Below are 24,704 nucleotides of genomic sequence, written 5' to 3'. Positions count from 1 at the left end.
CTCCTTCTCTGAGACATTCAAACCCGCCTGGACGTAATCCTGTGTGATCTTCTGGTGACCCTGCGTTAGCAGAGGTTGGACTGGGTGATCTCCAGAGGTCCCTTCCAACCCCAACCATACTCTGATTCTCTAATTAGTATTGCAGTTTAGCTGGCCTGCATATTTTTTTTCACCATTCCTCCATGTTACTTTACACATCTAACGCATGGACCATTTAGGCCTATCACAACTCCTGAGACCTATTCCTCCTGTGCATTTCAAGACCTACAAAGCTTCTCAGCAGACATTTCTCAGTGGGACTGGAAGCCCTTGGCCCATAAACCTTGGCAGGTAGAGGCCAGCTGTTGGTGTTTTCTGTCTCTTGCTAGTTCTGACTCAGGCATGACTGGCAAGTGAAAAGCAGCAAGCCCTTGCTGATCATCACAGTCTGCTGACTCCAGTGGTAGCTGCTGTAGATGGGTTGGGTGGGTGATGACAATTCTATGCAGGGTTTCACTTCTCTTTTGGCCCATCACAGAACCACAGATGCAACGAGAAAACCCAGACTTGACCAAGACTCATTGATTACATCTGTAGTAGTCAATGCATCAGACCATAACTCATTTTCAGGCCCTCCAAGCCCAGCAGGGCTCATATCCACAAGTCTAAACTCCTCCTCACGCACATCCCAGAAGAATAATCTTGCCTGTGCTACCATCTTGAAAGGTCTCCTGGTCCATGTTGGCCCCCAGATGGTGTTCACTGGTGCAGTGACATCTGTCCCAGGTGAAAACTGTGCAGGGAGCCTGCTTACAAGGGATGGTTTAGTTGTTTGCAAAACAGTGTTTGGGCCAATGCTCTGGCCCTGCATTGTTGAGCCACCAGGACTGCGAAGAGAAACAGGGAGAAGCTGGAAAGAGCAGAAGGAGGTGTGGGGTTTATAGAGGTCTGGAGTGTTTTGGGCAAATCCTGAGTGCCCTGGATGCCTTTATCTCAACTTTTAGGGCACCTGAGGGTACTACTTCACAACCTCTGAGGATGCCATGGCAGGCTGGATGATCAGGGGATGGTGCTTGAGCTTCTGGAGAGAAAACCAGGAGCAGATCCTGGGCTTCTGCAAGCCCAGTGAGAGTCTGGGCTTGGGTATAGGTCCTTTAGGGACAATGGAGCCATAAACTCACATGGGCAACCCACACACCTTGCGTAAATACACACAGCTTCTCAACTAAAAATAACCGCTTTCCCCAGCAAATATGTTTGTTTATTAAAAAAACAAGCCATTTTGAGACAAGCTGCAACACCTAGGACTCTGAGAAAGGATTGCCGATGGCTTTTGCTAATAACAGGTTTGTATAAAAAAAACTTTCTTCCTCCACAAAATGTCCCATCTCCTTTTCCAAACCAGGGAAAGACAGGCTTTTAATTCATGAGGAAAAAAAAAAAAAATCAGATCTGATGGCTTATGGCTGAAAATTTCACTTCATCGTCTTCCAGGTTTAACTTTGGGGTGGCATCAGGCTGCCCACCATGGCTGAAATGTAATATTTATGTACGTAGAAGAGAAATTTTAGGGTTTCCTGTTCTTTTCAAAAGGCTTTCATCTAGAGACTAAATTTAAAGAAAAAAGGGGGAGGGAAAAAAGAGAGAAAAGAAGAAAGGAAGCCAAATGCCTGTGGGGACGGGCATTTTTGTTGTTGTTGTTGTTGCTTTTGTTTTATTTTTTTGGGTCTCTGTCCCTCAATGCCTCAGCCCAGAAGTGGGCGATGAGGAATATATCCTGAGACAGGGCTGTGTGGAGGCACGCTGGACCGGCTCAGTCCTGTTTCCAGGTCTATGTGGAGCTGTGCCCACACCATCCTGTGGACCAGAGCCCATGGAAGGTCCTCAGGCTCAGAGATAAGTCTGGGAAGTGGCCAGGGCAAGGTGGCACTGTCTACATGATGTGTCGTGGGAGGACAGGAGGAGACTAACCCTCCACTAACTAGCATAAAAATAAAAGTTAACATTTTAAGGGTAAAAAAGGGAACTTGAAGTTTTTACATATGAACAGTTGTTCGTTATTGCTGAAGGAAGTTTAGAATTTTATCAAATCGTTACTTTTTTTTTGCTAGGACTTTGTTTTGAACTATCAGCCCTGTTGTGAACTGTGGGGTTGTCATATACAGGGACAAGAGTTGGACTCGATCTTCCTTGGAGGTCCCTTCCAACTCAAGACATTCTATGTTCCCACTCTTCAGAAACACTTGCCACGTCTGTTGTTCACCCTGCTGTTCCTTAGTCCCTAATTCAACTCTTGAAATGTGGTTTTGACACATATCTAATTAAATGTTATCTGGTTTATTTCAACTGAGCAAGATATTGCTGAACCATCACAACATATCATACCTGAATATTCCACTTGACAGCTAATTGCCTGGTCTTTCAGGGCATGGGCCAGGAATCAGAAGAAAGATAAAATCAAGACAGACAGTGAACATCCCTTCCAGCCTCTGGAAGTCTCCTTCCAATGAACATCTCCTACCAGTCTCTACCAGATGGGTGGACATCACTACTCTCCATACCCCTGTCAGCTCTTTCCACATTCCACAACATCCAGTTCAAGTTTTAGGGCTACTTTGCTAGTTTTTTTGTGGCCATTTTTGGTAGCTGGAGCTACATTAAGGTCAGCCCTTTGGCACAAAGATGAATCCAGTGTTGGCCAAGCTTGTGAGGGTGCAGGATGGTTGGGACAACAACGTTACCCCCCAGTGTTACACCCCTCAAAATCTCATTTCCCCTCTTGGGGGCAAGCAGTGGTGCTGAGCTCACAGTTTCCCCCCCATAGTGTGTCTTATTCACTTGTGTTAATCCATGTAGCCATTTCTAGCCTACGATTAGGAAGTAAATGCATTAGGAATGGGTAGCTGCAAGGTGAGAGATGGAACAGCAGATATCAGCCCAAAAACAAAGTCCTGTGCTGATCCAGGCTACCTCTTAACACCCATAGACATCTCTGAAATTCAGATTTTTCACTTTCTAAAATGTTGGTTGAATGAATAGTAGAGTGGAAAAGAAGTAAGTTGCAGTGCTGAACTGTGGGATAAATCAATGAATTTGTTACAAATCCATTCCCTCACTAGACTGAATGGGAACCTGCCCATTTATACCAGGAAAATAACTGGTCCATGAAATGCTCTCAGCTATGAAACAGCCTAAAGAAGATGAGAACCCAGGTACCCATTTCACTGCAGGAAATTTCAAATGTGTTTTCCTCATTTCAAAACAAAACTGGAGACTTTAAAGTGAGAGCAATGACGAGAGTTTTGAGCTTCAGTCAAGTAGGATTTGTACAAAGATTTTCATCAGTTTCTTTCCACCTGGATTTGAATCTTTGGAGCCTCACCTTGAATTCCAGGACAAAAGGAAATGTGGTTTGTGGCTTGTGTCCTGGCTGAAGAGTAAGGAGATGAGAACCCAAATCTTGGCTTTGCCACAGACTCTCCTTTGAGATGGGAGGTGAGGCGTTGAATATCCATGTGCGTCAGCTCCCAAAAATGAGGACAGCAGCCCTACCAAGCTTTCATGCCAGCTTACATGATATTTCTTTCTATCTAAAAAAATAATTAAAAAAAAATTGAACTCTCCCAAATTCCCTCACTGCTTCTGAAAACGTAGCTTACTGACCATTATGTAGTGGAGTAAATGACAACACTGGGCTGCAATTGCAACCATGCAAAGGCAGGCTCCAAGATGATCTCTGGTAGGTGGTATCTAACAACTTCTGATGAATGGAAGTAGGGTCTAGGCTGATGGCAGGGCAATATCTGACAGCACTACATGGATGCATACACACCTCGATAAGAAGTGTGGTTGCATGGGAGCAAGGAGAGAAGGCAATATGGAATGAGTCAGCTTTTTCAAAACCTCAGACATTCAACGTCCAGCTCTGGAGCCCTCAGCACAGGACACACATGGACCTGCTGGAGAGGGCCCAGAAAAGCCACAGAAATGATCTGAGGCTGGAACAGCTCTGCTGGGAGGACAGGCTGAGAGAGGTGGGGTGTTCAGCTCAGAGAAGAGAAGCTCTGGGGAGACTTTATTGTGGCCCTTCTGTACTTCAAAGGGGCCAATAAGAAAGATGGGAACAGACTTTTGAGCAGGGCCTGTTATGAAAGGACAAGGGGTGATGGGTTTAAACTAAAGGAGGGAGATTCAGGTTAGGCATGAGGAAGAAATTTTTGATGCTGAGGGTGTTGAGAGCCTGGCCCAGGTACCCAGAGAGATGGTAGATGAACCATCCCTGGAGACATCCCAGGCCAGGCTGGATGGGGCTCTGAGCAACCTGATCTGGTTGAAGATGTCCCTGCTCATGGGAGGTGGTTAGACTAGATGAGTCTTGAAGGTCCCTTCCAACCCAAACTGTTCTGTGATTCTATGATTCTATGAAGCAGTTCAGTCACCATCTCTGGAGGTGTTTAAAAGACGCGTAGATGAGGTTCTTACGGACATGGTTTAGTGCTGGGTTAATGGATGGAATCAATGATCTTGAGGTTCTTTTTCAGCCAAAATGATTCCGTGATTCTAATGTTCGATGCAGTACTGCTTACACCAACACCTTTCTTTCCTGGCACTGCTCCCATCCTTGTAATGGACCTCTTGTTTAGGTGGCTGCTGAAAAACAAACCTCCACAAAAAGGCTCTTTCTCAGGTCAATCAGTTGTGCCATTGGCCTTGCCCATACTTGCATGCCAAGGGGAATATGAAATAGCAAATGAAGTCATACTTTTGGTGGTAAGAAAACCCCTATGTACACACACAGGTCCTTAGCACCTTTGTCACCATAACTGAGTTCTGCTTGGCCCTTGTTAGCCAAGTTGTGTTATCAGGGATATAGGCTTTTGCTGAAGTCATTGCTTCCCTTTGCCATAGAGATGATGCCCTGTAGGACCAGTTTGAGACATGACATACAGTTAGGAGACCATATTGCTCCTCCTTCTCCTTGACTGAAAGAAGAGACGTTACTCATAGAATGTCCTGAGTTGGAAGGACCCACAAGGATCATTGAGTCCCTGCATAGGACAACCCCAAAATTCACACCATGTGTCTGAGGGCATTGTCCAAATGCTTATTGAATATACTGCTGCCTCCTTGCACTTTCCACCTAACTGCTTCTGAGCTGGCAGAAAAACAGTGCTTCTTTCAGTCTGGTTCAAATCCAGGTATGAACTCAAAGTGTTGGTGAGAGCTAATTTGCAGGAAGGTCCTCAGAAGGCTCCTTCGAGAAGCAGAGGCCCTCTGGAGAAGTGCACACCCCTAATTCTCATCACTCAGAGAGCCATGAGAGGGAAGCATCCCCGTGTTCCCACTGCAATGGATGCATCTCTCAAGGTCCTATTCTCACTCCATCCACAAGCTGTGACATTGAAGGGTGCAGGACAAAACTCCAGAGCAGGGATGTGAGAGCCAGACCTCTGGCTGCACAGTGATCTTCACTTGTTGCAGAGCTTGCGTAAGTCTTCAGTGCAAAGCAGCTGTAAAACATCCCTGGAGTCAAAGGCCTCTGTTGCTACAACCTCTGTGGTTAAGCATTTCCCTGGAGAGATGGGTCCAAAGCCACTCCTCATTGACTTAGGCCAAGTCTTAAGTGGGAACATTCTCCTTTCCCAAACATCCTACACCACTGGGCTGTCTGCAGGGTTGTCCCAAAGGTGGAGTTGCTCCGTGATGAAGGTTACTATAATGGACCCAGAATGCTACTGACTCTACAAGCAGATCATGAGGTTGGGCAGCTGATATCCAGCTCTTGCACCAGGGCTTTTTGGTACTTTCAGACATGGTGAAGCAGAACTAATGGAAGAGATTTCAATAATCTCCTTTTTTACCTTTGACATGCTAAACAATAAATCATTGTTTCTGGGAAGTAATAATATAGATTTAGATTCCTTTAAGCAGAGCTGAATGTGGACCTTTCCCCTTACCACAAACAACTGTGTAAGAAATGCTGAAGGAGTCTCATCCTTTGGTGACTGTGGGATGTGCTTTTCTTATGACCTCCCCAAAACTGCTACCTCTTCGAGGGCTTGGCCTTTTTCCTTCTTCAGAATGACAAACCAAGCATAGATTTGAACAGGAAAAATAACTGGAAACAACATGCAAATAAATTAAAAAAAAAAAAGAGGAAAAGAAAGAGAGAGAGACAACATGCAAAGCTCCTTTTCCAGTGTAAGACAAATGAACTACCCAGACCTCCCTTTCTCTCCTTGTTGAGCTCTGTGCTTTCTGCACTGTAGTTAGGCCCTCATCAAACTTTGTTCACTGAGTCCTGAAGGCTAGAGGGGAGAAACAATCCCCCCAAGGAGCCTCAATGCTGCTGACTTGTGAGCCTAAATCCCCTGGGCAGGACTAATCATAAAAATACTTATTGGAAGGGACCTCTGAAAGTCTCTTGTCCAAGCTTCTGCCTTCAAAACCAGCACAAGGTCAGGTCAGTCATACCTTTATCTAGCCAAGTCTCAGAAACCTCTGAAGATAGAAATCCCACCACATGCTCAGGTAAGCTAAGTGCTAGGGTATGCTCCTTGGGTTCACACCATCATCATCAGTAACCATATCATACTGCAACGTGTTAAGTAGTCCATCTAAATCATCAAACCTCTGTTTAATCTGTGATCAACATCTAGAGACAGGTGGGAGACAGGTGCCACCCCAAAAGATGCTTTTCTCTATTCACCAGCTCTAGGATAAGTTCAGATGTTGAGGGTCATCAGTAGTCCACCTCTCCAGCACAAGGCTATCACCAACACTGTGATAACTTTGGCTCAAATTCATAACAGCCCCAATGACCATGGCTTTTACTTTATGGGTGATTTCTTCAGCTGAAGTTCACTAGGCCACTGTCACATCAGATGAAACTGCACCCCCCTACTCCCTTTTACAAAGCAGATTGTTGGAATTTGAAGTCCTCCAGGATGCCATGGAGTAGCTCTGCGTTATTATGAACAAACAGGGCAAATTGTGCAAACTTCCAGGGCCTCATGTATATGATTCTTACGGCCATATATATATCAAGCATGTGCAGATGGTTTCTTCCATTTAGAAGACTTCCAGAAGCTAAATTTCACATGGCTAGATTGAATCAGGAGTGGATGTTGCCTCCTGCATTGCCCACCTTGAACCTGGGTTGATGTCTTTATTTTGTGATCACTTCTATTGTTGCCATGATGGGGTTTTAAGTTTATTTTTATTTTTTAAGATTTTAAAGTAGATAGACTGTGCCTGTTCTCTTTTACCCTTTGAATACCAATCAGACCAATAAATCATGTCAGACCACAGGGTGCACTGCTCCCTGTGATCTGCAAACATACTTCTCAGTGGGGATTGCCCCACCTCTAATATAAAATAAGTCTGTTCTGTTCTGGCAGAAGCAGACTTCAGAGTGAGACCTATTCATCATACTGCTGAAAAGAAAAACAAAATCCAGGGGCAGAGGCTGGGTCTCTAGCCTTGCTTTCAAGAGGTACTGGGACCTGCCCAGAGAGGAGGGAGAAGGGCTGGCTGCCACATGGGAGATCTTGCAAAGAGACAAGGTCCTTTGTGCATCTGATGTGGGGACTGTCAGTCTGTATTGCCAGCAGGTAAACTCTGGTATAGATATCATGGTACATTAATGCTATAGATTGACATTGTTATCAAACACAGGGTTAAATTATAAAACACTTTGGGTTGGAAGGAACCTTCAAAGCTCATCTAGTGCCACCTCTGCCATGAGCGGGGACATCTTCACCAGCTCAGGTTGCTCAGATCCCCATTCAGCCTGGCCTGGGATGTCTCCAGGGATGGTCCATCCACCACCATTCTGGGCAACCTGGGTCAGTGTTTTACCACCCTCAGCATCAAAAATTTGCAGAACCAAAATACAAATGCATTGTGAGAGTCAACTCCATCCTACAGCACTAGATACCCAAAGACAAAACAGATAGGGGACCTGGTGGGGAGGTAACACAACCCAAGTCCTCCATGGCTGTTAGAAGAGTCCTCCTGCCACCCAAGTGGGTGCTTGTCAGAAATACTCTGAGCAATATCACAGAAGACTTTCTGAAGGTTTAGGGTGGCCACACAGGATTTATGTTGCTCCAAATCAGAACCACTTTGCCCCTATAAATTCTGTCTGCAAGTGGGGGCTGTTGTATCTTAATTGTGAAGACTGTGCTGCCCTTCAGTGTTTTATTCTTTTGGGTTTGTAGTGAGGGAAGAGGCAATGGGGACGAGGTCCTCCATCTGGCTGAGAAGGGCACAAACCCATATGTCTTTGGGTGTTTAGCATAAATAGAAACCAGACCCCAGTTTCTGTATCCTCAAAGGAGGAATGGACTGGACCTAACCATTTTTCACCCTGGGCTTTGAAGGCTCTGTGCAAAAACTGAGCTTTTGAGCCTTAGCCAAGAAATTAATTGTTTTAAAGCTAACGCAGTGCAGATTACAGCCTTTTGTTCTGTCAGCCCTCACCCCACGAGAGGGTCTAAAAACATCCATCTCCTTCAACTCCTGAAGCATGAAGGAGCAGGCACGACGCAAAATGGAGATTGAGTTTGTCTTTTCACAAATACCTTGTAACATAATCATTTAATGTGTCCAAGGGCATCTGCAGTCTAAGAATCTGTGATGGGAAGATCTTTACCAAATTGCAAAATCCTCTATCTGTGACCTGTGGCTACTCTTTAGACCATCTCAGACATGGTCTGGCAACTCACTGCTTTGTCAGTGAAATGCTAGAGTGAATTTCTGGGTTGTTATGGAGGTGTTGCCACTGGAGCTTCTTTGACAACATCTTAAGAAAATGTTTCTTGGGGAAGGTTAAGTCAAAATTAATTCTGCCTTTGGATTAATAGACCTCTTGCAGATTAATTTGATCCAACTATTTGTTGCTAATGATTGCCTTGAGTCTTTAAAGCCTTGAATGTACTGCTGTTGAGTATTGACATCAAGATAATTCCTCCTCTTGGCTGTGCTATTTGGGACTGAACAGAAATTTACTACAGATGATGGAGCAGTGAGCCTGAGTTTTATTGCTCAAGCAGCTCAGAATAGCTTTTTCCAAAGCCAGGACTTGCGTCCATGAGATATCTAAATGACAATGTATTAGATTTCTTTCTGTTTCAGTCAATGGAAGAGTTAAAGCTGACCTCAGCTGCAGAACCAGGTCTCAAAACAGGACCAAGGGCATGTTTGCAAAGCCCTGTGATTTGATTCATTTGCTCTACCAAACAGGCAACAGTGAAGAGCCCAAAGTCTTCTTTTCATTCATATGCATCTCCCCAGCCTTACAAATACTGCTGATGACAATTAAGGAGAGAAATCAATACTAAATGCTGACAGTATTATAGAGATGAGTTAGAAAATAGGGTGTGAGGGCAAGACCAGCTGGGTGGTGTCACCAGATCCCAAGGTAGGCAGGTGGTCTGTAGTACAACAGAAGGAAATGCCTTTACACATGTGTTTTTTAATGGGGCGTTAATTGGGCAGTGGGTGTACAGGACAAAGAAGCAACAGAGGATGTGGCTTGAGGTTTTGGCTGATGTAAAGCCAAAGGCCTGGAATAAAATGAAAGCTGGGCTTTTATGGCCCCTTGCTATCATTTCCAACAGGAGTGGGACATCAGGTGGGCAGGCAACCCTGCTCTAAAATCACAGCTGGCTTTGGGGACCTTTCCCTCTGCTGGTGGTGTCTCCAGGTACTCCCACAGCACTGATGGTGGGAAGAGTGATCTCTGAGATGCAATAGTGAAGGTGGGAAGCAATCTGGCTTGTCTCCTTCTCTCAGACAATAGAAGAGGATGAGACAGGATGCCCACCCAGGACTAGCTGGGTGGGTGCAGCGTGCCTCAGCATACAGCCCCAGTGCCAATAATTAACACATGTTAAATTGATGAAAGAAACCAATGGGGGATGATTACTCTGCTGCCCACATGAGAGAGCTTTCTCCCTTCTTTCTCCCTCCAGCCGTACATCTGGTAGTGATTTTGCAGCCCAAAATAGAAAGGAAGTGGAAGAAAGAGGCTTAGCTGAGCTTGGACCCATTTGAGGAGAATACAGAGAGTATGTCAGAGGGAAACAGAGAAATAGTGTTGGAAGGATGCTTTGTTTCCTACACCACTTGTGTCTTGCTGCAAAGAGAGAAACAATGGCTGATGCTATCTCCCAAGCTTTGCCTGGGCTTTAGGAATAGTGATGTGGGCTGTAAACCCACGACCATGTCTCATGCATCCTCCTGACCCCTTGGCACCTGGTGTTCTGGTGCAGGAGAAAGAGGCTGTGACAACCTTGCTTTCCAACACCTTATGCTACAAGATCTTCGCCACAGCCTAACCTGAAAAAAGTCTGTTGGGCATTCTTCAGCTGCCTCTATCACATGCTCTATGTATGGGGCTGAGGGCAAGGGTTGGGATTGAGCAGAAAGACCCATCCATGCAGTCTGGGTTGCTGTGGGAACACTCACCATGCACCTTGGGCACCTTGGCTTTCAGGTGTCGTTCACACATAGCCTTGGCATTTAGCAGTAGGAAGATCTGCTCCTCTTTGGTGATGACATCATCAGCATCCACCTGCAGTGATGGGGAGAAATGAGGTTAAACCTCAGCATGGCAAGAGCAGCAGGACAGAAATTTCCTAGACAATGCAGGTGATGGGAATGCAAAAATCTCCCTTGCATCACCAGTTTCTTCCACCAGCCTTGCTCTGTGTATGTCGATTTCCTCAGCAATTAGTGTCCCAAGAAACACCTCTTACAAGATACTACATGGAATCATCTGCTTATGTGGCAAAGGAAGTGCACGGTGCAATTGCTCAATCATACTCATGCACACACAGGAAAGCAGCAATTTCTGAGGTGGCATGCCCCAGCTTGCAGAGATGAGGCAACTACCCAAGGAGAATAAAACCAACATCCTAGTAAATAATATTGGCATATCATTCCTATAAACTGATCCCTTTGGGACACAGAAGAGTAAGTAAATACAATACACAGGGAACAGCAGAGCAATGCTGTGTTTCCTGACACCCTCCTCTTGGAAAATACTGTCAGGAGTTAAAAGGACCAAGGACTCCTCTCTCTTTAAGAATTGCAGTCTCCCATCATCATTGAAGTGCTATTTCCACCCTTGGCCACAGGACATAAGGCTCTGTCAACAGGAGAAGGGTGAGAGCCTGGGCCAGGTTGCCCAGAGAGGTGGTGGATGAACCATCCCTGGAGACATCCCAGGCCAGGCTGGACGGGGCTCTGAGCAACCTGAGCTGGTGCAGATGTCCCTGCTCATGGCAGGGGTGGCGCTGGATGAGCTTTGAAGGTCCCTCCAACCCCAACTATACAAGAACATGTGTAGAGGTGGCTGCCTTAGGCAGGGTGGTGACCTGACAGCATCTGCCCCTCAAAGTCTGAGGGCTCAGCGAAAAAAGGCTGTGAGCATCATCCTGGGAAGATTAATTTTTTCCTCCTGTAAGGTCTCCAGAGGACAAGGGACAAGAAGAGAACAGACAATGCTTCACCCAGGGCCTGTTTTACCCTCCTCTGTTTGTTTCTTGCTGATAAATGATGATACTTGACTCTCAAAGGCACTTTCTGGTCATAAAAACAAAAAAAAAAAACAACAAAAAAATCTCTGATAATGAAACTGGAAACTGGCGTGTTCACATCAAGCATGGCTGGCCTCAGGAAGCTGGGGCTACAACCATGGGGAAAGCTTGTTTTGTGAGTATTTTGGTTGTTATACCACACAGAGGTTTGATCTAATGCAATACGTCTGCTTTAACTTTCTGATGTGCCTCTTGGGTACTTGGCGTCCTGCTCCGACATCCAGGACCAGTCCCACTGCCAGATAAGGTCTTAGATGAGGAAGAACTTTTTGGCAGGAATAGATATAAATTTCAGTGTACCCATCCCAGCTACCATGGCATGATACTGTCTTTTTTTCTTTCCTGCTCTTTCACCCTAAAACAACAGTATATTCAGCCTTCTCCTGTGCTAATTTTCCACTCTGGATGTGAATGGGTGATGGGGATTGTAATTTCTAGGTGCTTTCTTACTTGCAGCATAGAAGAGAGAGAAGAAAGCTGTGGACCATGTCAATCTACTGGCAAGCCTCTCTGTTTGACACATGAGGGATCTGGCCACCCTTGTGAAATCTTTGGAGTCTGGGTGCATCCTTGGTACTCTGCCAGTCATAGCAGAAGAGCCTCTGGGAGGAATTCTCATCCCCAAGATCACCCCAAAGGTTGTTCAAAACACAGAACAGCCGTGTACAACAGCTTATAGGCCTCCCAAGAGAAAGATGTTTGTAAGGCAGTAGCCTGAAATAATTAAGTGATGTAATAAGTTGGGATAAATCAGTGCTCTTCTCGTTGCCTTTGTTTCCCTAACATTTGTCTGTCTTGATTAATCGGGCTATAAATGCAACGAGAACAGATGTTGCCTCTCCCTGGATTTGTACAGAACTTAGCACTCAGTTGTAAAAGCCTAAAGTAAGTAACAAGGGCTGGAGTTATTATTTTAATACAAAGCAACATGTTTTTTCTTCTTTCTTTTCTCTTATATTGACTGTGCTGGCGAGACTGGCCAATGGAAATCTGTAATGCAAAACCTAGGGTAGCGCTCCACATCCTGATAGACGGAGCAGACCTAAATCTCAATGCATAGCGCAGGCAAGCAAAGGAAAGAATATAAAATTTTGTGAAGCCAGTAGTGATCTGCAGATGAGGAGGAAACCTGTAAACAAGTTGTAGAGACATCTTGTACTGCCCCAAACCACTGCCATTCAGAATTAAGGTTTCTTCACTCATTTTAAGTTAATTCAGTTTGGAAGGCGAGTAAGATAAACCAGCTGAAGGCCAATCAGTTCTCAAGCAGGACTTATGACAAGTGACATAATGAGGGTTAATGAAATACAGCATAGAAGTAAACTCAGGTTCCATTTCCCAGTGTGCTTCTATGGAGAGGAACGATGGATGTTTGAGCAGCTGGTGTGGTAACGGACACACAGATGGATAGCTAGATCTGATAAGGACATTCTGAGTAAAGTAGAAGTTAGTTTTTCATGTCCTTGGAAAAAATCCACACTAAAAATCCTTCAGAAGTGGGAGTCTGTTTCAAAACCGCATTAACGTTAATGCAAAACAAAGCCATCCCTTTCCAGATGTTTGGCCTGTCCACATTTAAGGCAACATCCCACATTTCAACTCTTTCATTGGAAACATAAAGCCTCTGGGTCAAATCCTGCTGTCATTTATACGTGCATAAACCCTGAGTGATTCCACAAAAGCTGGAGGAGTTAGTCTGGATTTATAGTAGCCAGAGCAGAATCTGACCTCAGGCATTTCAAATGATTCATCCCTTGCACGCTTAGTCCTCGGGCTCATTTGGCCATGCTCCGAAAGTAGGGCAGCTCCCAGCCAGAGGGACGGATGGTCTCTGGGACCGGCATAGAAGATAACTTTTTCTTCTCAGAAATGGAAATAAGTCACCAAGCTCTGTGCCCAGAGCTGGGCAGAATGGCTGGGACAGGGCTCCCAAATCTACCCAGGTTTTCAGCTTTCCTAAGCCCTGGTTATTGGTCTTAAATTTACAACAAACCTGCCAGACCCTTAAAAAAAAGTCTTCCCATTCTCTCCCTTACTTCAAAACTAGTATAAATGCTGAGAAATATGTTCCGGACACATATTTCTGCGTTTCTCCTTGGTTAAGGTGGCTGAAACGTGTAAATGCATATATGAATAAGGACAGGGATTTTCATGAAATCCTGTGATTTGAAGGGGACACCTGTTCTCAGGAGACTTGCAAGAGAACCATGCAGTCTGGCCATGCTGCTCCTTTGTGACTGAATAACTCACATTAAACACCTCAGATGCAAATGGGGCTGATAGCTGGTGGTTCTGAACTCGTCATCCCCTCCTGTCCCAACCTCGCTTTCCCACCCGTCATCACGCTTTGCACCCATCCCTTGTCAAGCCTCTTGCTGAGATGTTTCAGTGTCTAAGCCAGGCTGAAAACTCTCCAGGGATGGAGAATTAAGCAGTGTGCTGCCAGATCAGACACTGAAACGGCTCCGCCTGGGGCTCAAGGGGCAGTAGGTAGGACAGGGCAGACACTCATAGCTGGAAACCAGGGACCAGCTTTGGACCTGTCAGCTGCTGGAGCACTTTTGACAGTTCTATACTATTTTTTCCTATGGATCTGATTTTCTTGATCTGGATTTTCTGATCATGTTTACAAATATGTAAAGGGTGAGTGTCAGGAGGATGGAGCCAGGCTCTTCTTGGTGACAACCAACGGTAGGACAAGGGGTAATGGGTTCAAATTGGAACACAAGAGGTTCCACTTAAATTTGAGAAGAAACAACTTCTCAGTGAGGGTGGCAGAGCCTGGCCCAGGCTGCCCAGGGGGGTTGTGGAGTCTCCTTCTGTGCAGACATTCCAACCCACCTGGACACCTTCCTGTGTAACCTCATCTGGGTGTTCCTGCTCCATGGGGGGATTGCACTGGATGAGCTTTCCAGGTCCCTTTCAATCCCTGACATTCTGGGATTCTGTGATCTTAAAATGATGCTGCTCGACTCATCTTTCTCTTCTGTCTGTCAAAGGTTAAAAGAAATCCACAAGAACATTCACTTTGCAACATAGGTGCACTCATGGTGCTAGACGTATTTGGCAAAGCTTTTTCTTTGACAAACAATCTCGACACCTGATCCAAAAATACTGCGGGACAGCCTTGCTAAAATCATTAGCAGTTGTGCATGCCAACTTTTTTGGAATCTGAATATCCCCAGGCAGCGAAATAAGTGGCTCAATTATAAGAAGTGCTGAGGTATGGGCTGCAGGAACTCATTACAGGTGGGAGCTGCTGGTGGTGAAGCAGCCCCTGCTTTGGAGGAGATTTCATCCCTTGGGTTGGGAGAGAGGTGAGGCTGGAGATAGAGTCATAGAATCATTTTGGTTGGAAGACACCCTCAGGATCATTGAGTCCAACCATAACCTAACTCTAGCACTAAACCATGTCTCTAACAATCTCATCTAAATGCCTTTTAAAGCCCTCCAGGGATGGTGACTCCACCACTGCCTGGGCAGCCTGTTCCAATGCCCAAAAGCCCTTTCCAGGAAGAAGGCATCAGTATGAAAGGTATCTGTAAGATACTGAGAGGAGCAGAGAAAGTGGGATAATTAGTCACAGTTTTGCAGAATTTGAGACCTTGGAGACTCAAGATGAAGACAACAAGGTCTGAAAGAAACAGGACAATGGACTCAAAATAAAATTAGACAAATCAATAAAGGACAAATCCAGCAGTAGCTGTTAAAGATTGTATCCTGGATGCAAAGTTGATTCAGGAAGGTCTTAAACTGCTGATCAGCAAATGACAACCTAAGAGCTGTCTCTTCCTTTAAACATCCTAAGATGGTATATCTCCTTGGGATGGCCTGTTAGGACAAAGATTGACTGAATAAGGCTATTTTCAGATATATCTGTAGTTCCTCTCTTTCCAAGGCCACAGAAAACTTGTGCCCTGCTGAGCATCAAGGAACAGACATGTATGTTCTGGGTATGGTCCCATTTGACATGCTCAACACAATCTACTTTGTATATTCTGTGCCCCTGCTGCTCAGGACCATGAAAAAGTAGAGAAGAGGTTCTAGAAATGCTTCACCCAAGTGAGCACTGCAGCCCCAACTCAACTAAATTAACGTGTTCAACATCTTACATCATCATTTACCAAGAACCCAGCCATTTGCAGCCCAACACCTCTCACCCTCTCATTTTGCAGATACTCATTAGCCAAAAGAAAGGAGCAAATATCCCATGTACTTGCCAACATAATACCTGCCTTGCTGGCCAACTGGGGACATCCAGGATGACATTTAAAAAACTGAAGTATTGGCCAGTGTTCCCCTTATAGTCACTGATTATTTCCATACAGCTGAAATACATTTCCACCTCAAGCCACCACCTAAATAAATCAGTTCAGCTGTGGGGATTTTACTTTTCTTTTGGTGCAGCTGGAGGCTTCAGTAATTGGACTTGTTAGCAATGTTGAGAAGATCTGTGGAGTTTAGGAGCAGAACTTTTGCTGGTGTGAGCTCTGGGAGCAAGAGAAGCATCTCAGGGAAATCAGAAATATGGTCACAAACAGGTACATCTCCCCCATCCAACTATTTAGAAATATGAGGTCATCGTGCCTCTGCAGAAGTTAATCAGCCCAAAAGAGCTGACAGCAAATCTGACTTGCTTCAGCATAAAGTCTTGCACTGACCTTACTTGGCATCCAGTTTGTACAAGCTGCATGGTACAGGCACAGTGGGCTCTGCACAGGGAGGTTCACAAGGATGGCTTTGCCCCTCACTCCTACTGTTATGGACGAGGTGCAGGGATGTGATGGGGGCTCCTCTGTGACCTCCCCAGTTTCGCAATCAAAACCCATCTGCTACTCTTTCTCAATGTTTATCACCTCTCGTCTCCCAGCACTGTTTTTTGCCGGAAAAAAAAAGTCCCTTGTGGGGAAAAGATCTAGGAAAGCTGATTTTGTTTTCCTCCCCCTTATTCAGAGAAAGCAGAAAAGCAGAGCAAGAGGCAGGCCAAGCGGGGAAGGGTAAAATGACAATGCTATCCAAAGCTGTTAAATCAGTTTTGGTTCAGCTTTTTCTTTTTTGCTTCCCTCCCTTTCCCTTGTCCCCAGAGGAGGCCAAGGGGTAATTATGATAATGTTTTCTGGTATTTCCATTTCATTGGCTGATCTCCCAGCCACTAAAGTAAACCCCAAATCTCAACAGGGAGGTCATATTCATCCTTGTTTATGGGACTCATTTTCAGAAATAACACTATCCTTTTTGTGAAACTTCCCTGGCAGCGGCTCAAAAAAACAGCTAAAGGCAAACAGATTCCTTGGTTGGGATTGAGAGCATCACAGCTGGTCGATGGGCCCAAGGCAAGGGACTGCTGGTGATCACCATCTTGGACAGCAGTAGTCAAGGTAATTGCCAGTGTGAAGCAGAAAAGGGGTGCAGGGAGGAGGAGGGGACATGAGGAATGCAAAACTGAAAGCATCAGTGCTGGTGATACAGAAGAAAAAGAGATGTGGGTCCCAAGGGTGTGGGAACAAAGATGGGATGTAGGTGAAGCTGGCCATGCAGATTGCAACCCAAAACAACCCTGCTGATTTTGGTGATCACCTCTGGCAGGGTGATCGTAGAATTCTAGAATAATTTTGGTTGGAAAAGACCCTCAAGTTCATTGAGTCCAACCATTAACCTAGCGCTTACACTAACCCTTGTCCCTGAGAACCTCATCTCTGCATCTGTCCAACCCTCCAGGGATGGTGACTCCAGCACTGCCCTGGGCAGCCTGTTCCAATGCCCCACAGCCCTTTGGGGAAGAAATTGTTCCCCAGATCCAACCTCAACCTCCCCTGGTCCACACACATAGGGCTGTCCTTTTGTGAGGAGTGAACCAGATGGACTGAGTTGGGCTGGGGACACAGAGACCAACAGTCAGTTTTGGAGAGTGTGACAAAACACTTCTGAGTTTTTCTTTTAACAGTGCCTTAGGTGAGCCGGATGAAGGGTCCAAACACAAAAACCAAGCAATATAAAGTCATAAACCAATTTCTTTTTCTGCAGCACACCCTGCAACTGAGCTGAGGGCACGGGCATAAAGGAGACTAAATTAGAGCTTTATTCCAGACTTGCTGATGGAGCAACCGCACTCCTAATTTCTGTAAGGCTCAAAAAGGCTGTTAGGATTAGGAGATTAATCTAACCGAGTCTAATCTTAGACCAGACCTGCAGCTACTACAAGTGAGCATACCTTTACTGAGATAAGAGCATCAGGCTGGACTGAGGGCAACGTGGTGTTGCTGCCAGGCATGCAGGCCAGGGTGGCACATCTAAATAAACGTCACAGAGCAGAGGATCAGCTGCCTTTGGCAGGAGCTGATGTAGCTTTCAGCGTGGGCTGAACCAAAGGTAGGTTGGTCAGGAGCTCATAGCAATGGGGACTTCCTGAGAAGAAGGGAGAAGTGGCAGGGTGGAGTTGGTTGGTAACACAAGGCGTTGCATGAGGTTGGTCAGTAGTGGGGGTGGCAATATGGGGCAAGAATTGAGCATTGTCCTCCTTTAGATAAGAGAGGATGGATTCTCCTGGGGACAGACTTTTTAGCAGGGCCTGTTATGACCAGAAAAGGGGTGATAGTTTTAAAATAAGAGAGGCGGGATTCAGGCCAGACATGAGGGAGAAATTGTTGCCCCTGAGGGTGGTGAGAGCCTGTCCCAGGTTGGCGAGAAAGGTGGTGGATGAACCATCCCTGGAGACATCCCAGGCCAGGCTGGACGGGACTCTGAGCAACCTGAGCTGGTGAAGATGTCCCTGGTCATGGCAGAGGTGGGACTGGATAAGCTGGGAAGGTTCCTTCCAACTCAAACTATTCTATGATTCTAAGAATTATTTTGTGATTTGGTTTAGATATCTAGTTTGTATTATCTGTTTTCCTACCCTTCAGTGAGTGTTTTTACAAGCCCTGCATCTCCTGCCCACTGGGCTCTGCTGGTTTACTCAAGTCCTGATGAACCCTGGCAAGTATGGAAGGACCAGGGATTTGTATGTGCTGTCTTGGACAAAATGTACCCTGTGCAATCTCTGTTACTGTGTTTACTGCTAGTCCTACAGCAAAGTAGGATCTGCCAGGCTGCAACTCAGCTGGTGATTAACTGTGCCCCGTGTCTGGCTGTATTTCACAGAAGAAATACAGATATGCTTGTGATTTGCTGGATTTGTGTGCTGGCTTTTGCAGTCACTCAGGCTACATGCACCCTGGCAAGCAAAACTCCTTGTTGGGTTCAGAAAGAGATTGTGACCCCACCACTTGACTCTGGAAGATGGCACTTCAGGCAAATTACATCCCTCACTCCCTAAAAGCTGCTCTGGACTCGTGCTTGGACTTGTGAGGGCCTGACACTTCATATTTCAGTGCTGGCTTACAGCATCTCCCTCGTGGAGAGAGCAAGCAGAGTAAATACAGATAAACAGTGTTTATTCTTTTCTAATTTGGGCAATGCTGGATTTACCCACTGCCCAAGTGATCTAATTCACTTTCTTAATTTCCTGCGACCTCCATGCGTCTTAGCCTCTGCTTGCCTGCATATTATCAGTGCCCTGGCATGAAAACCATACAGAAACAACAAAATCCATTGGGGGCAATTTGTTGCAAAGAGGAACTAACTGGGGGGAGACCAGGGAGAGGTACATTTTCTGCCTTGAGGGATTTAATTCAAGTGAATAGTCATTATTTCCAACATTATGGAAAAAAAAAAAAAAAAGTGGTTTGAAACCTATTCCTTTTCAAGTTAGTGCTGGAAAGATTTAAAAATAAATAAAGCTGAAGTGCCAGTTGGCCCAGCCAGAGATATAGTAGTGAGAGCAGCAGAGGCACGAGCTGCTGCCAGCAGCTAATCACAAAAACCATGGAGCTGTGGTTTGCTCAGGACACCGGAGTGGTGAAGAGGATGGGGAGAGGAATGTTGTTTTGTAGCAGGAGACCCTGGACTCATGGACAGGCCAGGTCTAGGCAGGAGAAAGCAGGTTTGAAGCCCATTCCACTGCCCATAGTGATGTTGCAATGATGGCAGGGATGCAGATTTGAGAGCTCGGGCAGGTGGGTGTTGAGCTGAGCTCTCGGCATTGCTGTCCTGCCACGTGAATCGACGTGTGCGTCCTTCACCCCATCCCACTTCCAGAGGATGGGAATCACAAAATGTCTCACTCCTTTTAAAGACTGAGATTAGAAACACCAAAATGGGACAATCAAACCAAGAGGGTGTGATGACAGAAAGGTGAAAGGAGGAGGAGACTCAAGAGGCATCCAGATGAAGAAGAGGGTGGGGGAAAAGGACTTTATGTGAAGGGGAAGAAGACCTGTTTGGATCCTGATGAAATATAACTCTGGCCACAAGCTGGGGAAGCACTGAGAGGTTAGTGCACAAGCTGCTCTTCCCTCTACCTCCCAGAGGCTAAATGAAGTTGGTGGTTTTGCCTTAATCCCTTGACCACATCACCTAACCCATGCCTGCTCCGGAACAGCAAGACAGTATGAGCTCCAGCTTCCAGGGCTCGGAGAAAGCTGAATAACCTCCCGTTGTGTTCGGTCCTGTCTCAACCCTTCCCACAGCTTCCCATACCGGGCTGGCTCTTCATCCTACCCTCAGACACAGATCTCCCATGTCTAGGAGGCATCTACACACTTTTGAGGAGCTTGTGTTCCTGTTTCTCAGTGCCTTCTTGTATATTTGACATTGTATCACAGTATCACAGTATGTTTGGGATTGGAAGGGACCTCAGAAGATCATCTAGTCCAATCAACCTGCTGGAGCAGGAACGCCCAGGTGAGGTAGCACAGAGGAACATGTCCAGGTGGGTTTTGAATGTCTCCAGCAAAGGAGACTCCACAGCCTCCCTGGGCAGCGTGGGCCAGGCTCTGTCACCCTCACTGAGAAGAAGTTTTTTCTCAAATTTAAGTGGAACCTCTTGGATGCTCAGACTTGCACCCCTGCACATCTGCTTGGCTGCATTCCTGGCGTTGCACCAAAGCAAGCATGATGCTTTGGAGCTGATCACACAAGTCTGATGGGATCTCATCTTTACTGGTGCTGCATGATCACAGAATCCCAGAATGTCAGGGGATGGAAGGGACCTGGAAAGCTCAGTGCAATCCCCCCATGGAGCAGGAACACCCAGATGAGGTTACACAGGAAGGTGTCCAGGTGGGTTGGAATGTCTGCACAGAAGGAGACTCCACAACCCCCCTGGGCAGCCTGGGCCAGGCTCTGCCACCCTCACTGAGAAGTTGCTTCTTCTCAAATTTAAGTAGAACCTCTTGTGTTCCAATTTGAACCCATTACCCCTTGTCCTACCATTGGTTGTCACCGAGAAGAGCCTGGCTCCATCCTCCTGACACTCACCCTTTACATATTTGTAAACATGATCAGAAAATCCAGATCAAGAAAATCAGATCCATAGGAAAAAATAGCATTGAACTGTCAAAAGTGCTCCAGCAGCTGACAGATCCAAAGCTGATCCCTGTTTTCCAGCTGTGGCACTCACCCTTTATATATTTATAAACATTAATAAGGTCACCCCTCAGTCTCCTCTTCTCCAAACTAAAGAGACCCAGCTCCCTCAGCCTTTCTTCATAAGGGAGATGCTCCACTCCCTTAATCATCTTTGTTGCCCTACGCTGGACCCTCTCCAGTAGTTCCCTGTCCTTCTTGAACTGAGGGGCCCAGAACTGGACTCAATATTCCAGATGTGGTCTCACCAGGGTGGAGTAGAGGGGAAGGAGAACCTCTCTCGATCTACTAACCACCCCCCTTCTAATACACCCCAGGTACCATTGGCCTTCCTGGCCACAAGGGCACAGTGCTGGCTCATGGTCATCCTGTTGTTCACCAGGACCCCCAGGTCCCTTTCCCCTACACAGCTCTCTAATATGTAATTTCCCAACCTATACTGGAACCTGGGGATTCCAGTGTTGTGTTTTGATTTGTCTTGGCTCACACCATTACCTTTCTCTTCATGGGGTGATACAAATAAGTGTGGTGTAAGACCACCCATTACCCAACTCATGGTCTAGCTTCTCTCTCTCTTGTTTTCCCCTCTCATTCTTTGAAAGTAGATGTTTCTTTTGGTTTCATACCCTGCTGCCTACCATGATTTTTTCACAACTCTCAGGGCTATGAGGCTTGGTTTCTGCCCTTTCTTTTTGCTTTTACATTTTATTTTGTCTTGCAAAACAAGAGTCCAAAAGGCCATGGAAGGGGATCACTTATGAAAATGGACACCTCTTTTTTCCTTCCCATTGTCCTAACACAAATGCAAGGAGGATCATCTGACTGTAGACCCTGTAGTCCTGAAATTTTTTAAGGAAAGTCTGCTTCAGTTATGTGACAGATACTGTAACTTGGACAGAGCAACAGAAGGGACCTATTTTTCTTGATTCTTCATGGGAAACTCCTTCCCCTTTGTCTTCGCAGTCCTCTTGCACCTCTCAAAAACAACTCCCTCTTTTAGTTTTCTCTCCTGGTTCTCAAAGCTTCAGGCACTGATTTTTAAGTCTTTCTAGGAATACCCTCCCTGGATGAGGAAGCTGGAGTTTGGTCTTTTACTCAAGTACTGAGAGACGTCCTCAGACAAGACAGATGGTTGCAGTCAGCTGAGCCAAAGATGCAAACAGTGCTGTCTTAATGCACTCCAGCTGGAGATGCTTTTGTGTAACATCATCCTTGGCATGCCTCAACCAAAACATCATCCTTGGGCCACTGAAGAACTCAAGGCATCTAAAGAGGAGGAAGGTTGCTCTGGGCAGAAGAGGGAGAGTGATGGAGAGCAGTAAGATGAAGTACGTCATGCTCTGATGTCCACTGACTTCATGGACTGGATCTCCATAAAAATGTTAATACACTGAGAACATTCCCACTTCATCATCTGAATCCCCTTATATTCCACCTGCCCTTGGATTCACGGCACATTCCTCACACTTCTCAAGCCTAGAATGGCCCAAAATTGCCAGCCAAAAGGGAGATAAGATGTGGAGGTGACTCCTAGTCAGCCCATACAGGCACTTAAAAGAGTAGGACCAGGACTCCAGAGCACACGCGGTGTCAGGAAGCTCCCGACAGCCCTGCAGCAGCAGCTTCAGAGAAACACAGAATAATTTTGGTTGTAAAAGACCCTCAAGATCATCGAGTGCAACTGTTCCCCCAACCCTGCCCCTGCCCCATGTCCTGAGAACCTCATCTACATCTGTCCAACCCTCCAGGGATGGTGACTCCAGCACTGCCCTGGGCAGCCTGTTCCAATGCCCCACAGCCCTTTGGGGAAGAAATTGTTCCCCACATCCAACCTCAACCTCCCCTGGCACAATCTGAGGTCATTTCCTTTTGTCCTATCACTTGTTACTTGGGAGAAGAGACCAACACCTTCCATGTTACAGCCTCCTTTCAGGTATCTGTAGAGCTTCAGCTTCCTGGTTCAGACAATGGGTCATAACTCAGCACCCATAGAGCAGAGCATTTGCCAAGAGGCAAACCAGCCTCAGCTGGGGGTTCAGACTGATCTTGTATGAATTTGGTGTTGAACTCAGATGATGTTCAGGTACTTATTACACCTTTTCAAATCTCAGCTTTCTAGGTGACTACATCTCTGTCACTGGCAGTTTGAAAAGCGAGCACAGGTAACAGCCTTTCTGCCTCAGTTTCCCCCAGGCATAACAAACCTTCTTTGCCTTACCTGTTCTGACTGCCTCAAACTTTTTTTTGTCTGTATATATCTCACTGAGAGAGACAGTGATAGGAGGAGAGGAAAAGGCAGATTTCAGAGCAGATGTCTACAATGAGCAGTAACAAGCTGCAGAAGCATTAAACTCTCTGACGTTGGTGTTGAGGAGCTTTGCTTGCAATGGGAATGAGGAAACAGCTCCTGCAGAACGAATTGCTCTTCTGCAGCCTTCTCACTGGCAAATCATCAGCCTTTTTGCTTGAAGGCTTGACTGAATTTCCAATGCTGCTGCTCCAGGACATACTGTGATTTTGGTTCTCTTTCTCTCTCTCTTTCTCTCTCTCTGTCTCTCTCTCTTTCTCTCTCTCTTTCTCTCTCTCTTTCTCTCTCTCTTTCTTTCTCTTTCTCTTTCTCTTTCTCTTTCTCTTTCTCTTTCTCTTTCTCTTTCTCTTTCTCTTTCTCTTTCTCTTTCTCTTTCTCTTTCTCTTTCTTTCTCTTCCTCTCTTTCTCTTTCTCTCTCTTTCTCTCTCTCTCTTTCTCCTTCCTTTTCACTTTCTCTTTCTCTCTTTTTCCCTTTCTTTCTTTTTCTTTCCTGTTTTTCTTTTCTTTATTATTATTATTATTACTATTATTATTACTATTATTATTATTATTATTTCTTCTTCTTCTTTCTTCTTCCAAAACATCAGCCTTTCATCTTACAGCAGACTCCTGAGCTCAAGCACAAGATCACACTGTGGACCCACACAGCCCATGAATTTTGAGAGGGAGGTGACATCTTGGTACATCTTTCCTGCTGCAGCTTGGAGACCTGGGACACTACAAAACCCTTAGGTCAGGCCAACCTGCTCCTTTCCAGAGCTCTGTGTGCATTTTGCTCTCTCAGTGCCAGACATCCAGATGCATCCATCCTCCAGTCCCAGCAATTCCCCAGCCAGAGACACAACACTGAGCTGGCTTGGTGCAGCCCTCTGCTCTTCTCCCGTATCTGGGGACTAAGTCAGCTGGAAGCTAAATTCATTCTTCCCAGCTTTGATGTCCATAAAGGGGTTTGGTGGATGCTCCTGAAATGTTTCTGCTGCAAATGGTCCATCCCACATCCCTCAGCCTGCTGCCCCAGTGCTAGGGTTGGGGATTAACTCATGCCAGGTCACGTCTGCTGGTGGAATGGGATACTACCTCATACGGACTGCGGAGAGATGAGGAATTCGTGCCCTATGCATGCTGTGCCAAGGCTGTGGGCCAGGCAGGTATGGGCTGAATGCCATCTTCCCCTCTGCTCTATGTCTGCCAGCAGCCACAGCCAAAAGCAGAGAAACCTTGGTGGCTCAGATAACTCACAGATCTGTTCCCTCTGGGGTGCATCTTCACATTCCCCCTTGTGTGGCATATGCTGAGCAGCATGTCCAGTAGCTGAGGTTGTGTACAAGTGACAGACGGCAACATCA

At 46.0% G+C, this 24,704-nt stretch overlaps 1 protein-coding gene across 1 annotated transcript in view; it reads right to left on the bottom strand.

Moving 5' to 3' along the window:
- Positions 1-24,704, bottom strand: part of PTH1R (parathyroid hormone 1 receptor) — a gene marked incomplete at both ends in the record, with an annotated part of 119,073 nt that overhangs the window by 44,919 nt on the left and 49,450 nt on the right. The window contains one exon of the mRNA XM_080338996.1: positions 10,453-10,558. Coding sequence (XP_080195122.1) covers positions 10,453-10,558 — 106 coding nt within the window. The remainder of the gene's footprint in view (positions 1-10,452; positions 10,559-24,704) is intronic.

This window comes from Nesoenas mayeri, assembly GCF_963082525.1.
Source record: "Nesoenas mayeri genome assembly, chromosome: 2".
NCBI lineage: Eukaryota > Metazoa > Chordata > Aves > Columbiformes > Columbidae > Nesoenas > Nesoenas mayeri.
Note: the sequence above shows the minus strand (reverse complement) of the source record. Positions and strands in the feature narration are given on the sequence as shown.